The sequence below is a fragment of the Aphelocoma coerulescens genome, chromosome 4, assembly GCF_041296385.1.
Source record: "Aphelocoma coerulescens isolate FSJ_1873_10779 chromosome 4, UR_Acoe_1.0, whole genome shotgun sequence".
In the NCBI taxonomy this organism is placed as follows: Eukaryota; Metazoa; Chordata; class Aves; order Passeriformes; family Corvidae; genus Aphelocoma; species Aphelocoma coerulescens.
In genome coordinates, this window is record NC_091017.1 from 31,488,103 (window position 1) to 31,504,729 (window position 16,627).

Here is a 16,627-nt window from a genome sequence, read left to right on the forward strand (position 1 = left end):
AACAACATCCCAAAAAAGAAACTGCAGCTCCATGATGCTGTATTCAGAACAAATCTGATTTATTCCTGCTGAAATACAACGCTGAACAACACACAAGCTGAAGGAGAGGGAATGGGAAAGAGACAGGGAGAACCTACTGCTCAGGGTGAATGTTTAGGAAGACATCTTTTCTTAAAAAAATTTATAACTATTTCATCCAGGAACAGAGAGAGTCATCTCGATGGCAAGATAATTATTCAAAACCAGAATTTTTCATTTTTTCCACTCTGTGAAATTAATATGGCTGTTTGCAAGGTGCAACAGTATACAACAGAGCAAGAATCCCAGCACACCAGCAAAAGATGTTTATCAGGTTCTTCTTGTCTATCCTTGCTACACTCATAAAAAATCCCTCATGTGATGGTTATTCACAGCCATCAGATGCTGATTTTCCTTTCATGATGGCTAACAAAAGGTAACAAATTATTGTGGGGGGAACATGCAGAAGATTTGACTCTTGGCCCTTTAAAGCTTTATCTCTGGCTTCAGGGAGCTGTAACAGGAGACTTTTCCAACTGTTGCACATCCTGTATTCATGCTGGAACTGTAGAACTCTAACCCTAATAGTAAGTCAAGAGTTCATGGGCTGGATGAACATTTACATTTACAAACATTTACAACAGAGCATTCTTTTTCTCCAGGCTTCTTTTAGGTGTTTCGAGTCAAAGTCCAAAACAAAGCTGAAGCATCCAAAATCACTGGTCTCTTTTGGAGACCCTGATTTCTGAGATTGTCTCCTGAAAATCTGGGCAGGAAAGCTGCAAGGAAGGACTGGACAAGGGAAAAATGGCAAATGTAATCTAATTTAAGAAAACAGACTACCCAGAGGGAAAGGAAAGCCATAATTAGCAGCTTTTAAAGGGCTCCTGGTGGCATTGTATGATATCAGGTATGAATTTATTAATTTGCAGGAAAGTTTTCCCATTTTTAATAAAATTCTAATACCAGGATTTGAACATTATATATATGAATTGACTGCATGATCTCAGTGTAGTCATAACATGGCTTGTTTAGGTGAAGAGGAATTGCAGCATAGAAAAGAACAGAACCAAACTCTTCAGCAAAAAGGGCAGTGTACTCTGCTTAGAAATCACCTCTAAAGGCAAAACATGGAAGCTGTCTCTTAGGCCTTTCAAAGATTTAGTCCACAGCACAGAAAGTCCTCAGGTGGACAATGGTGGAGTCCATGTTTTTCATTCATATTATTCCCGTTTTTTCACCAAGAGAACAACTACATCCCAGTCCCACCAAACTGAGCTTACTGCTGGATTAAGGCATCATTATTCTTCCTCTCCAGCTGTTGGTACCAGGCTGTTACACTCATGTAGGTACCACAAGCTTTTTCCTAACACACCGAACAAGGCTACTTTTTAGCAGCCTTCCTTTATGCTTACTGGACTTTGAATTGAGACCCAATAGAGCTGTATGCTCTGAATACAGGAGTTTTCTTTTCCAAGGCTTGTGTTTAATGCTCATTGCTGTGGAAGTCACATTCTCTTTCAGTTCCTTGTTGTTCTCCTTTCCGTCGAGTCATGATGGCACCGAGCAAGGATAAGTGAATGAAAAAAAAAGACACACTTCAGCCCTCTTCCAAAGTGTTCAGCATTTCTGTGGATTACAGAAGAGCAAGAGACTCTCATTCTACAGCTTCTCTCTAAAGAGCCCATCTAAGAATACCACAGGACAAAGGCTGGAAAACCAAGAACCTGTGTCTGTAAGCTGAAACTTCAGGATCTGCAGCATCTTCTTGCTTCCAAAAGTGGCCACCCACTTGCTGGTATGGGATACAGAGCAATGGCTGTATGGCTCCAAAAACAACCTCTGCCCCATCCAGCAGGGAGAGACTGCCACTGGGGCTCACCAAAATCTGAAGTGAACTGGAGTACTCCTTTCTGAGTGACCACTGCTTTTACTCCATGGGAAAGTAGATGAGGGCTTTGTGGATACAACACAGGCCAAAGCCACAGGAATCAGGACAAAGCTTGTGGGGGGGTCTCTGCTCTCCAGTCCTCTGCCAACAAGTTAAGGTAGACCAATATTTTTTAGCTGTTTTTCTGTCATTTTTAAGATCTTTTTTGTGTAAATGTTGCAAAAGAAAATCTATCATTTCTTAAGGAACAAATTTCCCCTGCACCCACACAACTTCATTTCTCTCCCTCCTCCTCTTCCAGTGGTAGATTAAACATGCCAATGGAAAGCTTGCACAGCTCTCAGATTGGGGGGATTTTTTTTTTTTTTTTAATCAAGATGTACAAGTTCAGTTGTTCTTTTCTTCTCAGTTTTGGGGACAGACATTTTACCCTTCAGGCACGCTACACAAATAGGAAGGACATCAGCTTCAGTAAGTTGTTTGCCTCATGATTCACTATAACATTTCTCTAGTACCCGGCATGGCTGCCTCCCGAATAAGCAGAGTTAAAACTTTCCTGTAGGTGTCTAAGACCTCTTGGGCAGAGGGCCGTTCTGCCGGGTCCTTCTTCTTACACGCTGCATGGATGTCAAACAAATGCAGTCGTACAATGTCACTTCCTTCAACATGGCCCAAGAAAAAATTTGAGACATCTGGGATTTTCCAGATGTCTGTTTTCTCATCATAGGGAGGCATGAGGTCATCTTCGAATGGCACATCTTCTCCATAGGGCCAACGCTGCTCAGGAGCTACAAACTCACCCCGGAGCTCCCGGTGACCGCACTTCACCAGCCTGCCAGCACTCCTGTTCACAAGAGGCAAAGCATCCAAATCATTCACCAGAATGTGAAAGTCACTTGTTAAGAGATACTGGGAGAGAACTTTGTCCAGGTCATTCGAGTCACACATCACTAAGGTGCCCAGAGGGCTGCTGTGCAAGTACCGAATGATGCTCACGTAGTCTATAGCAAGCATCAGCCTGCGATGCCAGGTGTTCATGCCCTTGTATTTGGGAATGTGGAGTGTTTCATTCAGGCCTCTCAGTGAGCCAAGAGGATGGTACTCGGTGAGGATTGTGAACTGCTGCTCACAGTAGCCAAGCAGCCGGACAACATACTTGCTCTGAAGGGCTTTCAGCATCTTCAGTCCATGGAGAAAGTCCTCCTTCAGCTCTGAGTTGGTGAGCTGTGAAAGGACCACTTTCTTTTCCTTCCACTCAGAAAGGAAGACCTGAGAACACACAAGAGACACATAAGACATGTAGAGAGTCTTCTTCTATGAACTGCTACCAGCTCCTGCTGACCGCTTCCTGTGACTGGTTAGTCACAACTGCAAATTACAGTCACCAGGCACAGTCAGCTTTAGGTAGAGCCATGTACCTGTCACAGCAAGCCCTTTCTGATGTCATAATTACATCATGGTTTCCTAAGTTTTCTTTGGAATGAACAATGCAGATTAATTAAGTTATTTTATATCACCCAAACAGCCAGTCTTACTCTGCCATGACTGTACCAATCTGTGATTTTGCTTGTGTAGCTGGATGTCATTTGGTGTCAGAGAGGTGGCCCGGGTCATGCTCTTGTGCCTGTTGTGTTCATCTTATCAGTAGCCATATGATCCTGGATGCCTACAGTAATTACCTGCTGAGAGGATAATCATAACAGCAGTGCTGGCATTAATTAGCTAGCAAACTGTGAAAGCTCTTTATCCAAAGGAGAGAAGAAAGGAAATCCAAACTCACCTTTTTCACAGCACCTTCACCAACACACTTGAGTTTCCTGACTTCCCTATTTATGGCCTCGCAGGAAAGCCACGGGGAACAATTCTTCACCGCTCCGAATCTGAAATGCCCAAAAGGGCAGAGGCCGGGGTCCGTTTCGACACGTCCCAGAGAGTTGTAAAACTTGTTGAGGTACAGGTAGAGAAGGGCATTAAGGAGCAGGACGGCCGCAAGCAGTAACACCAGCGAGATGGATGGCACCTCTCTGGGGAGAAACTCCCTCCTAACGAAATGCGGTTTCTTTTCCATGACCGTGTCTTCCGCATCCTCCGTGAAAGACGGAGGCTAAGCAGGACCCTCTTCCAGCCCTAGGATGAACGCCTGTACGGCTTTTTCAGTGCCGGCCGCCCAGCCGTCCCGCAAGCACCGCGGTCCGGAGCCTGCAGCCTACGCCGAGAGGCCACGCGTGGCGGCGGGACGTGTTAAAGGCGGCTGCAAGCTCGACGCTCGCCGCGCTGCCCATCCTCCCGGCTTTCCCGAGCTGCAGGCTGCTCGGGCAGGAACGCTTGACCCCGGAAAACACCGGGAAGAGCGGCCGCGCGGGGCGGTGGCGGCGGCCCCGCCCCGGGGCGGAGCGCGGCGCGATGGCGGCGGCCGCGGTGGCGCTGGTGGCCGCGGCGGCGGCCGCGCTGGGCGCGCTGGTGATGGCGCCCGGCCTCTCGCAGCCCGACGGGCAGGGCGCGCCCGGGCCCCGCGGCGGGGCGGCGGCGGCGGCGGCGGCGGAGGGGCGGCGGCCGGGGCGGATGGACCAGGCGCTGCTGCTTGTCAGCAACGAGCTGCCCGCCCCGGGCCTGAACCTCGCCGCCCGCTCCGGCTCCTGCCACCAGGTGAGGGGCTGTGCCGGGCGAGGGGTCGCTCCCCGACCTCCGCTTCTGACAGCCCGGCCCGCGGCGGGGCTGCTCGGCTTCTCCGGCGTCTCCCCGTGGCTTGGTCAGGTCGCTGCGCTTCGGTTTTACCTTCGAGCAGCACGCAGGGAACTCCTGCAGCAGGAGCTGCTCCAGCCCCGTGGCATCTTCCCTTGTCTTTGCCACCATGCAAGGCAGAACCCCCTTTCACTCTCCTTTGGCACTAATGAGCTCCCTTCACCCTCTTCTTCCACAGTGCTTGTATCAGTTCCTGGCGTTTGTCCCACCAAGCAACGAGAGGCTGAGAAAACCAGGCACGGCGTCGGTAATGGTTGATACCCAGCATCCACTCACCTTGCTGCTGCTCAACAGCTCTGTGGATGACAGAGATCTCTGCAAGTACGTGGCCCAGCCCCAGGGAATATATGGATAACTCTATCCTATATTTGTGTTGGCTTGGTTTGTTGGTTTGTTTTTGGTTTTTTCCCCTTGGAGCCATGTGCCTCCTTATTGCCTGCTTATCGCCTCCTTTTCCCCAGCTGTTTAGACCTAGAGCTCAGTCTTCACCCCACTACTGTAACAGTGATGTACTTTGGAATTGTGCTGAAAGGATCTAGGTGCAAGCAGGCACCAAAACGGTATTCACCGAGGCAGCATGTACAAGCACCTGATTTCTCTTGCAGGGAGTCTCTAGTTCAAGAAGACAAATGATGGCAGTGCATGTGTGGTAAAGAATTGGTGTTGGGCTAGGGGAGGGTAATGCTTGGAAAAGGCCAGTTCCATGCTAGATCACAGTGTTGGTCCAAGTTTTTGGCTTGCCTTTCCTAAAGCATTCAGGCTTACAGTCCCCCTACGTGCTCTGGTGGTACCCACATGTACTGGTACTGTCTCACCAAGTTTTGTTTCCTTTATCATTTGCAGGGTTCAGTATCATTTTGGAGAGTTTGGCAATTATTCCCTTGTGGTAAAGACCCTAAGTACAAGCACCCAAACTGTTTCTTGTGACCTAATCATCAATGAAGGCCCTATCAACAGCTACCTCCGTATGTAGTGCTGTTTTTCCCTTTCGTTCTACAACTTGCATGTCTCCCAGCAGAACCAGCTTCCTAAGAGCCTTGTGCAGCCTCTCATGCTATGCTGAAGAGGTGTCATGGGCTTGCTCCTCTTCTTTCTCAGCATCTTGCTTCCTTATGTTTTATACACCCGTCTTGAGGCCCTGACTGGGATCAGGCCTCTTCACATGATATACTGTCTGCCCACAACCTTTTTGCAGCAGGGATTAGTACAGAAAAATCAGTGGGTATGTGTCTGGAGGGAGATACTAGTTCCTGTTTCTCTGCATGTTTATGTATATCCACAGAATCCTCCCTCTTCTTCCCTCTATCTTACTTCTCTCACAAAATGGGAAACAATTCACACAGTGTTTGGATTTTTTGTTTGTTGTTGCACTTTTAATTTTAAACCTGACATTTTTCTTTTTTTGTTCATCTCTTTTCCAGGACTGTTTCAAACTCTTGTCTCTGTCTCTTCCATTCTTTTCCTTTACATTACACTATTCTTCAGTCCTTCCAGTTTCCTAACTGTAAAGACAATTTCTCCATGCTTGCTAACTTGGTGTATTGCCCTTTCGGGCCATCTTCTTCATGTTGAGGCTGTTTTTAAATCTCTAGTTTCTTCTTCAGAACATATTGCAGCACATCAACTCTTTTCTTACTAGTGTCTTGTGATGCAGTGCAGTCTTATTTTGCTTTTTTTATGCTGAGATGTGGAGTCACTGAGCTGCACTTTGAAACTAGCCTGCCTTTGTGCTGGGTAGTTTGGGGGTTTTGCTGTGGGTTTTTGTTTTCCTCTGGGGATGTATACTGCATGGAGAAGGTGATATGATAGTGAGCTGGGCTTTGTGTCATGTTTGTGTCATGCTTGGCCAAGCCCAGGTCGCTCAATGGTTTTGCTAGACCATTTATAGAGTTCTTCTCTTTTCATGTAGCTATTCTCTTTGCTTTCCTGGTTTACATGGGGATCCTTGCTATCCTGATTGCTGGGCGCCTTCTAATGAAGTAAGTGAACATACTTACTCCTTGCACATGCCAGTTTAAAACCATGTATCACAGTGTAGTAATGCTTTGGAGTCCCACTTGTAGCCCTGCTTGCAGATCAGATTCTGCTATCAGATGCCATGTGCAAGTTGTGGCACATGTGGCAAAAAATGCAGAGTGATGCGATTTCACTTGAGGGATATCTTGCAGCCTTGTTACTTTGTGTGCAGAGCAGCTGATGTTCACTGTAAGCTCTCACATGCCCTGCCACACCCTCGTGTCCCTTGTTCCTTGTCTAGCTCTGGATCAGTAATCCAAGGCAGTGGGACCAAAGTGCGTGTAACAAATGCAACTTTCTACCCTGTGTACTGAATGGTGTGGGTCATCCTTGCCTGTAAGCAACCTGAGAATAAAACCCCCAAACATGAGCTTGTGTCAGTGTATTTACACAGCTGGACTTAACTGAGATCCTAGGTACTGACTGAATCTCAGTATTACCTATGTGAGCTGTAAAAATAGAAATAGGAACTGTCCAAACTTCTGATTTATGCTGGTAAATAGTTTTAATTAAGGTGTAATTAACTATAAAGTACTTTTGGCTTTGTTTTGTGTTTTAAACTGTTAACTCATTTTCAGAATTGATCCAGTCAGAAACTGGGTTTACAAGAAACTGAATCCCAGAGCAACTGATCGTATGATTAACTCCGTGAGTGACCACAGTATCTTTAGTTTGCATTCTGTAGTGTTTTCATGTCTGGGAAACACACGCTATCTGGACATCTGGGGACTTGTTTATTACTAATCATCTTCCCCTTCTGTGTCATCTTTCCCTTAGCAAATCTTGTGTTGATGTCAGATAGGCAATTTTATGTCAATGGAGAGTGCTAGACTGGGTTTCCATGCAAGTGTAGTAGATTCCCTGTAGAGCTCTTGCAAGTTTTGAACATACACCTTTGTGCTCTCTTTAGTTCCCTTGAAGCAAATGTGTTGGTGAAAATACTGTCCCCTTCTGACATAGTCAGTGTAAGGGAAATCACAGCCTTCATGTCTGCTTCCAGCACAGCAGGAATTTCTCTGGCACTCCTAGAACTGACATTTCTGTGTGATCCTCATTTTGTACTAGAATGTAGATAGTTCATCACAGTCTGGGCTTCATATCTAAGAGGTCCAAACCTGTCTAGAATCAAAAGACTGGGAAGCAGAGCTCTACAGCAACTCTTGCAGTTCATCTCTATCACTGGGATATAGTGATTTCTCCTTCTGTATGCTGTTACTGGGTCTGATCAGAGTGGTTTAGGGAACTCAGTTGCAAAGAAACCACTCCTGTGTTTAAAATGATTCATTTTTCACTGGTTGAGCTCTCGAAACAGTCTCTCTGTGGTATCATTTACAAGTGCTGGTGGGTTGGGGCGGGTCCTGTTTGAGAGCTGGCAACTGCATCTGCTCAGCTCTGTTGTAAAGCAGTACTCAAGAGTGTTGGCAAGCCTCTGGCTGATTTGGAGGGGACCCAGCTCTGATGAGTCTCAAGCACAGGCTCATTTCACTGCATTGTTGTTTCTACCTGGTCAAAGGTAGAGTCTGGAGCATCTGCAAACATTGAAATGTGGTGAAGCCAGGAAGAGGTTAGAAGTAGACCAAATGAAGACAGGGACAATAAAGACAGTGTGTCTGTGAAAGTTTGCAGTTTACTATCCTTTGTTCCCATGTCAGCTGATGCAGCTGCTGACTTGCTCTTCATGTGTCTGGTTCGTTCCCAAAGGAGCTCGGATCCCCGAACACAACAGACTCCATTAACTGTGACCCCAACCCGCATCCGTGGAGCTCAGCCTCTCGGCGGCGGCTGCATTCCCTTGACACGTTCCGGGGGTGAGCATAAGAGCTTGCTCAAAAGCACTTCTTCCAAGGGGAATGAGATTTTTCCAGTGGTGGTTTGACAGTGCATGGCAATATATAGCAGATGGACAGTTCAAGGTGGTTTGTTTTGCTTGGAAGTTAATCAAGATTTTAATTCTCAGATTTTCCAAAACACTTTGTAAGAAACGTTGAAGTTGTGGCAGAGGGTGGAACAGAACGACGTGTTCAGTGTGAAAATGCTATGCAAAGGAGCTTGCTTTGGTTCACCACCACCCATGATTTTTGAAACACGGCTTCCTGGTTGGTAAAGCTGGAAACCTTGGAAATCTTGCTTTAAAAATAAAATAAATTGGATCTCAGAGTTAGAAATGCATTAGTGGGAGTAGTAATCCTTAACTTTGTGTTCATATATATATGCATTTCATTGACACGTGATACTTTATGGTTTTGTTGTCTTTTTAGGCTCTCTCTTGTAATTATGGTGTTTGTAAACTATGGAGGAGGAAAATACTGGTTCTTCAAACATGAGAGTTGGAATGGTAAAGTACAATTGAGACACTCTGGGTTTTAACTGCAGCAGTGTCTAGAAATGGTTGGTGTTGCAGCTGCTGCAGTGAGCTGTTGCTCAGCCAAAGGCTGGGATGCTGTGCTGGTTTGCCTCAGCAGGGAATCTGCCTGTTAGGTTAATGGGCAAAGCAGTGTATGGTCCTCCTCATCACACAGCGACAGGGTGGTTTCACATCACAGTCTGTGTGTAACCTTTTCATTTGTGATACAGGTTCATATCTTTAACTTTCCTGTGTTGTTTAATGACCACAGTCAAGGTGATGTTGCTCAGTGCTGTAAAAACATAGTGCCTTGATTGGTAGCTGATGCAGATGAAGTCAAGCATTGTAATGCCCTAGTGGAGAATAGCAAGGATCCCATCCCTGAAATCTTTCCCAAAGCACAGCAATCAGTTCTGACCCTATTCTTGAAGAGTGGTAAATGCAGCGAGGCAAGATGATTAGCTCTTTGTAAGTTTTGTTTATAACATGTTTTAGACTTTGGGACATGAATAATTGCTAGCAGCCTGCAATTCCTCTAGAAAATCAACAGTAATATTGTTAAATTTAAGGACGGTTCAAGGTAAATAATGTGCTCCTGTGTATTTCTCTGTAGGATTAACAGTGGCAGATCTGGTGTTTCCATGGTAAGTTTTCCTGAGGAATAGTTCTTGTATCAACTGATTCTTTATATTAAGGGTTGAAAGGGGAACATTTGTGTGCACTTTGCTTCCATGTGGAAATGTATTTGGAGGGATGAATTTGTGTTAATAGGAATCTGCCCCTACAAATAACAACATAATCCTTATGAACCAGTAGAAGAGCTAAGTGGTTTTGGTGCCCGACATCCTCCTTCTTCCCACATACAAGGCCCAGGGCGACCCTGCCAGGAAGTGCAGTATCCCTGAGAAGCTCAATGCCATGCTGCTGTATTAAAAGCTGCCAATCTGGCAAGATTTGAAGCTGGGCTGGTGTGTATCCGTAGGGAAAATAGCCAAGTAAATTTTGGATTAAGCTAATATTCCTATAACCAGAGAACGGCTTTATGGAGAAGCAATTATCCCATCTGTCCCTAACATGCTTCTCTATGCCAGCTGTGGTTTCTCTTGGAGGAGGGGGCTGGACTTGGACTGTGAACCTAATCTAGATGGGAGGAGTGGGTCAGTTCTGAATTTGAATCATAGATTTGAAGCTGGTGTTTTACTGCTCTGAAGATGCTAATTTAATTTTGGCTAATGGAATTTTTCGGTAGCATATGAATTCCTGGAAAAAGAGCAGACTGCAATTGCAACCCTACCTCAACTGACCACTGAGAAAGATAGAAGTGTCCCATAGCACAAGCTCAGTAGCCTGGGAATTCCTAGCAATCAGAGGAAATAAAATCACCCAGTTTCACCCAGTGCATCCATTTCTGTTGGGCCAATGCAGGCTGCTCTGTCAGCTTTAGTGTTTGCTGTTACACAGACGTGTTATGAGGCATCTGTCAGCTCCATTTCCCATCTGCTCTGTTCTCCAGGTTTGTGTTCATCATGGGGACATCAATAGCACTGGCACTGGGCTCCATGCTGAGGTGGGGAAGTTCCAAGTGGAAGGTGCTTAGAAAAATCCTCTGGAGGACTTTTGTGCTAATCCTGCTGGGAATCATAGTTGTGAATCCCAATTACTGCCTTGGACCTTGTGAGTGGAACTTGCTCTCTCATTTCTGTAACTTGTTCCTGCCTCCTTGGCTGGGATGTTGCAAAAACCGTGTCAGCAGTTAGATTGTATCTTGTGGAGTGCTCTTCAGGTCTGCACTGATGCAATTCTCTCTGTAAGACTCTTGTGCCAACCACTGTTGATTGTCTTAGTGACTTTCCCAGGATTATGATGTACAGAAAATTGGGATAGCAGAGTGGAGGTGCAGTAGATCTCAGCTCTCTCTGCAGAAGGGTCACTTTTGTATTTACAGCAGAGCCTGTGGCTGCTCCTCTTTCACATTGCTTGCATGTCTTCCAGTGTCCTGGGATAATCTGCGTATTCCAGGGGTGCTCCAGAGGCTGGGATTCACATACCTGGTGGTTGCTGCTCTTGAACTCCTATTCACAAGAGCTGATAGTGGGACCTGGGTGAGTTACATGGGGAGATGACAACTGAACTGATACTGGAGCAGGGGTTTGGAGACTTTGCTCTTGTCGGGGCACAAAGAACACGAGAAATGATGAAAAAAATGTAACATCTTACTTGATGTGTAGTGCAGTGTGACCTGGCAGAAATGTTGAGTATGTACACCCTTCAGTGTCCCAGTCTGCATTTTGTCACATGTAGCTTTATCATATTTAAGGATTTCACCAATCCATTCAGATAGTGCTCAGAAAGAGGCATTCCAAGACACTTAAAATGACTTTTCCACTGCCAAGGAAGCCCAGGGACAGGCATCTCTATGCTGAATCCTGTAGTCTGCATTTTGTCCAGTTAATTTTGGCAAGGTTTTTTCACAGCAGGGGAAAGTAATACTGCTTTTTAGCCTTTCTAGAGTCTGTTTTCCCAAAAGGCTTTTGTTCTACTCATGAATCAAAATTCCTTTTGACATTTTCCAAGTTAAAAAACATTAAGGGCTTTTGTTTTGGTTTGTTTCTTCCCCCTGCCCCAAGTAACTAAGTGTCTGGAAATTGCTTGTGAAAATGAAAGGTCTATTGGTAGAACCCAGTTTTGTAATGACAGCATCTCCCTCCTGTATCTGGGGATACAAGACTGCCTGCCAGGAAGTACAGGTTGTCCCCAAGGGCATGGTGTTTACTTGCCAGCTAACACCCCCTCCCTCCATCTCATGCAGGAAGGACGATTTCCTGCTCTGCAGGATATTCTCCCCTACTGGCCACAGTGGCTTTTCATTCTGGTGTTAGAAGCAATTTGGCTCTGCCTGACTTTCTTGCTACCAGTGCCAGATTGTCCCAGGTAAGACCGTGCACTCGGACAGCTTTCTGTGGGTATCAGGTTTTTTCTCTTCTACTGAGCAGAAAGTACATTTTATTAGCATAGGGAAAGAATGAAGGGAAGAGCTTTTATGCCAGCAGGGTTAAAGGAAGCATCCATCATGTGAAAAAACTTTCTTTACTTTGGTACTAAAGTACCAGATGTTATACAGCTGATGTCATTCTTCCTTTCTACTTAAAGAAGAGGATTAAAATCTCCCTGAGGTGTGTGTACAGCAATATATGATCACTGCAATGCCATCAATGTGTGCCTCTAGCCTAGGAAAACATCAAGCATTTAGTGTACTGGGTCAGTGGGCCAGCTGCTGTGCAGCTGTACTGTACCAACACTTTGTGCTACAACCTCTTTGCCTCTGTCCTAGGGGCTATATTGGTCCTGGGGGCATTGGGGACTTTGGAAAGTATCCCAACTGCACTGGAGGAGCAGCTGGTTACATTGACCGTTTGCTTCTTGGAGAAAAGCATATGTATCAGCATCCCTCTTCAGGTGTAAGTAGTTTTTGGTTTGCAGTATGTCAGGAGGGGCTTGGGAATGATACATGCAGGGGGTTTAAGAGAAAGGAGTTTGGTTGCTTGGGTGCCCTGTAACAACTGTTTTCTTTCTAAGGTGACTTACCAAACAACGACGCCATATGATCCGGAAGGGATCCTGGGGACCATAAATAGCATTGTTATGGCATTTTTGGGACTGCAGGTACCTCTTTTTCTTTCTGCCTGCATTCTATAATGGGAAGATTTGAAGGAAACCTGGAAGTGGGGAGGCAACTGGGTGTCTTTACTTAAGCCTGAGACTGGTTCTAACAAAACCTTTTTCAGTGCAATGCTTTCACGATGACTTAGCCTGAGGTGAGTGACAGAGAAGTGGAACCTAACATGGCAGTAGCTTGCATTAGATACACCTAGACTTCTCAGTTTTTGTAAGGGATGGACACAAGAAGCTTGCAAAATAGCTACCTGAAATCTTTGTTTTAAGGCTGGGCTTATGCTGGGAGTAGGCTGGCTCTGTATGCTGGAAACTAAGGCTGAGACACACAGACTTCACAGCTTCATTGTAAGGGTATTAAAGGTTGCAGCTGTACGTGTTCCCCCTTGCTGCCTTTCTGCTTGATGGGAATGATAGCCATCTTGCATCGATGTGTGCTTACCTTCCCTGACAAGAGAGATGCAGGGGTTCACATCGGTGTTACCAACACCAGAAAGCTCACAGCTCACCACTGTTTAAAATATGGCACTTTTTGATGCACTGCTGGCTTTTCTGACTGTGCAGCAGCTGTGAACCAAACTGGAACTCATGTGCTGGGAAAGGAATGTTACCACATACAGCACTGAGTAAAAATTGATTTGGAATATCTGTGGGGCAGAGCTTGGAACAGAAGTCTGACCCTGAGGAGTGAGTTATCAGGACACATTTCTTAGTGGTGTATGAAAAGGAGCATGTGCTCTCAGCAGGTCAGGGTATGATGGGGTGCTGTGGAGAAGCTTTTGGGGCTGGCTCTGGTGTTGTTCCTTCGTGCAACCCTTGCTGAGGGAGATGGAGCTCAAGTTACGTTGTGTTGACCTAATAAAGTTGCTTATCCCCTTCCTCAGTGTTAATATAGTAAGAAAGGGAGAAAAGGTGCACCTCTGTGGCTGATTGGGTTGCATTTATGTATTTTCCCCTTGTGTGTCCATTCTTTACAAAGAGTTCTCATTCTGAACCTTTCAGCCACTTGGCTGATAGAAATCCCATTCATGGTCTCTGTCTTAGCACAGTTCGCTGGTGACAAACATATCTGGCTCTTGAAATGTACTTACATTAATGGGCATTAATTGTTCTTTTGTATTCTTTTTATAAGGCAGGAAGAATTACCTTGTTCTACAAAGACCAGCACAAACAAATTATGAGTCGGTTCGTCATATGGGGCATAGTAATGGTAAGTTTGATGGTTGTGTAGCTCTTTAAAAGACATGGATTTTAATGCAATGCATAGTATTTCTGAAACATGTTGCAGTTATTATATAAACTTTACCAACTTTCTATTTCAGGGAATTATTTCTGCTATCTTGACAAAATGTTCTAAAGAAGAAGGGTTTATTCCAATAAACAAGAACTTATGGTAAGCAAAGAGATGGAATATTTAGTATGATTTTGTTAAAGTACTATTTTAGTTCAGAGGATGTTCTACCTTTTGTACATTGAGATCTGTATCATGTAGTTCTCTAAATATTACTCTTTCTACTGAAAATGTTTGTAGGTCAATATCATATGTGACAACCACAAGCTGCTTTGCCTTCACCCTCTTATTGCTGATATATTACCTTGTGGATGTCAAGAAATGGTGGTCAGGTGCTCCATTTTTATACCCAGGTCAGTAAAATCACATCAGGAGACATATTCCTTCTAATTCTTTCTGCACTGATATTATCCTTTTGTTTTCTGCACTTCTCTTGTCTGTAAAAGAGCAGCGATTTAGTCTGAGGTAACCTGAAAGATTCCAGAATGATTAAGTTGAGGGGAACCTTTGCATAGAACTGGGACACTTGAGACCAGATATTTAGGAGAGAGGAACAATCAATTCCTTAAATGAGGGCTGAAAGCTGCTATTGCCCAATGACTGTTCTCAGTTTGGTCTCAAGTCAAGATCCCAGTGAACAGCTGCCTAGTACCAAGCCAAATACCACAACTGTTCGAAGTTGGTTTGGAAGGGACTGCTGAGACTTGTGTAACCTAATGGGAAACTCAAAGGGCTGTCAACAGAGTAATACCACTTCTGAAGATGTGGAAGATGAAATCCCCTGGGCAGCTGTGTAGGTTGTGTCTCTGTGATTTTAGATAAGCATGTTTCCCAAAGTATCCCACTGTGGTTTTAACCACATTGGGCACACAACAAACATGAGTAGAGAATGCAAAGCCACAGCAGAGGGGACCTTTCAGCAGCTTTGGTCTCTGGTGTCTGGACAGGAAAATAGGCAGGGTGACAGCAGGGTATCATACCTCCTACCAGAAACCCCAGAGCTTTGAAGGACAGTCAGCATTTGTTTGTAAAGGCAGCAGATCTGACCAGATTGGTTGGCACTCATCCACCCTGAAAACAGTACTGTTACTATTCTCCTCATTAATATAATTGCAGCATACTGATTTGGTTGTATTTTCAATTTAGCACAGAGGTTATTTGTATTTCTTTTCGATAAATGTTTTAGGGGAGAGAACCCCTCAGACTGTATTTGAAAACAGTGTTGGAACAAACGACATTAGCTGCTGTTGTCTTGGTGCCACTCTCTTTTATAAGCCTGGCACACCTCTGTCTGCTTGCTCTGAAGCAAGCCCATACCTGCTCTTTCAGATGGTATGACCTGTGCTTCCTTTCAGGAATGAACTCAATCCTGGTCTACATTGGACACCAAGTGTTTGCAAACTACTTCCCTTTTAAGTGGAAGATGCAAGACAGTCAATCCCACGCAGAGCATCTGACTCAAAACCTCACTGCAACAACTCTTTGGGTCATAATATCATATATACTTTACAGGAGAAGGATATTCTGGAAAATCTGATAAGAGGTGGTCAAGGTGTAGCAGGCCTAGATTCTGATGAAGCAAGTGGATTAGCCTGAAATATGGTGGATTGGCCTGAAATATTGCGACTCAGGCTGTATTACTAAAAAGGGATACTAGTTCAAGTTTACAGTGCCATGGAAGTTGTCATCAAGACTTTTATGTGACTTAAGGGACAGTATTTTACTATTTAGCAAAAACTTACTAGTCTACTACAGTTGCTCTCTGTTTTCTGTCTTTTGTAAGTATTTTACTGATCTCCCTCGTTCATATAGAGAAGCTGAACATACCATAACAGTTGGGCAGTCTAAGACACCCTGATGGTGTTCATGAAAGGAACTGCAAGGGATGGGGTGGTGACTGCAAGGGGTTGCCAGAATGGGCCAGTAGTTAACACTCCCTGCATGTGACACAGAACCCCCTAACTCAGGTGGTCTGGGGTTTGTATATATCCTTGGCACCTCTTGCATGCCTGTGCCCCTCTGGCACACATTTAACTTGGCCAGCGACTATCTGGGAAAGCTAAGGGGCACTTCTGTGTCACAGCCTGGTGGTGCTCTCAGCTGATCATGCTTCATTATATTCCTGCCATTTGGTCTTCGACCAAACCCTTAGGTTTTGGATCCTGCTGAAGACTAAAATCTCTTCTATTGGCTTATTAATCAGCAGGCTGCTCCTACAAGTACAGCAGCCCATCTGTGCATGTTCCGGGCCTTTGTGTAACACACCTCTTGCATGGACAAGGTCCAAGTTTCATGTGCTACACTCTAGGAGTGCAGAAAGGCCATTTCCTATTGACTTTGTATAATCACTTGGATATTACCAAATTTAAATCAAAACAATCCTCTTTCTACGTGAATTTACTTAAGGGCCCTAATCTGAAAACCAGCAATACAGGTAGAATTCTGCTGAAAAGGAAGAGCTAACAGACCAATTCAATAGTTTTTGGAAATTCACTCATGCTGTGATTTCCAAACTAGCACTAATAAAAAACCTGAAATACCTTGCTATGTTCTCTGTGTATGTATAAAGATGGAAAGAACTACAACACACACTTTAGTATAATGCTATGGGAAAAATCCCAAAATAAATAGGATATTACAAAGACTTCTTAAA

The 16,627-nt window shown here is 44.8% G+C and overlaps 2 protein-coding genes across 2 annotated transcripts; one reads left to right on the top strand and one right to left on the bottom strand.

Annotated features, from left to right (window-relative positions):
• Positions 1 to 37: 37 nt before the first annotated feature.
• Positions 38 to 4,199, bottom strand: POMK (protein O-mannose kinase). The gene is made up of 2 exons (XM_069013371.1): positions 3,690 to 4,199; positions 38 to 3,178 (listed from the first exon to the last, which is right to left on the bottom strand). The coding sequence occupies exons 1-2, from the start codon at positions 3,975 to 3,977 to the stop codon at positions 2,405 to 2,407; spliced, it is 1,062 nt and encodes a 353-aa protein (XP_068869472.1). The 5' UTR covers positions 3,978 to 4,199; the 3' UTR covers positions 38 to 2,404.
• Positions 4,200 to 4,321: 122 nt separating this feature from the next.
• On the top strand, positions 4,322 to 16,618 carry HGSNAT (heparan-alpha-glucosaminide N-acetyltransferase). The gene is made up of 17 exons (XM_069013369.1): positions 4,322 to 4,555; positions 4,830 to 4,972; positions 5,495 to 5,616; positions 6,561 to 6,630; positions 7,246 to 7,315; positions 8,369 to 8,475; positions 8,926 to 9,002; positions 9,625 to 9,655; positions 10,525 to 10,685; positions 11,004 to 11,113; positions 11,821 to 11,942; positions 12,343 to 12,469; positions 12,588 to 12,674; positions 13,816 to 13,893; positions 14,006 to 14,076; positions 14,215 to 14,327; positions 15,330 to 16,618. Exons 1-17 carry the CDS (start codon positions 4,373 to 4,375, stop codon positions 15,509 to 15,511), a joined length of 1,854 nt encoding a protein of 617 aa, XP_068869470.1. The 5' UTR covers positions 4,322 to 4,372; the 3' UTR covers positions 15,512 to 16,618.
• Positions 16,619 to 16,627: the final 9 nt, after the last annotated feature.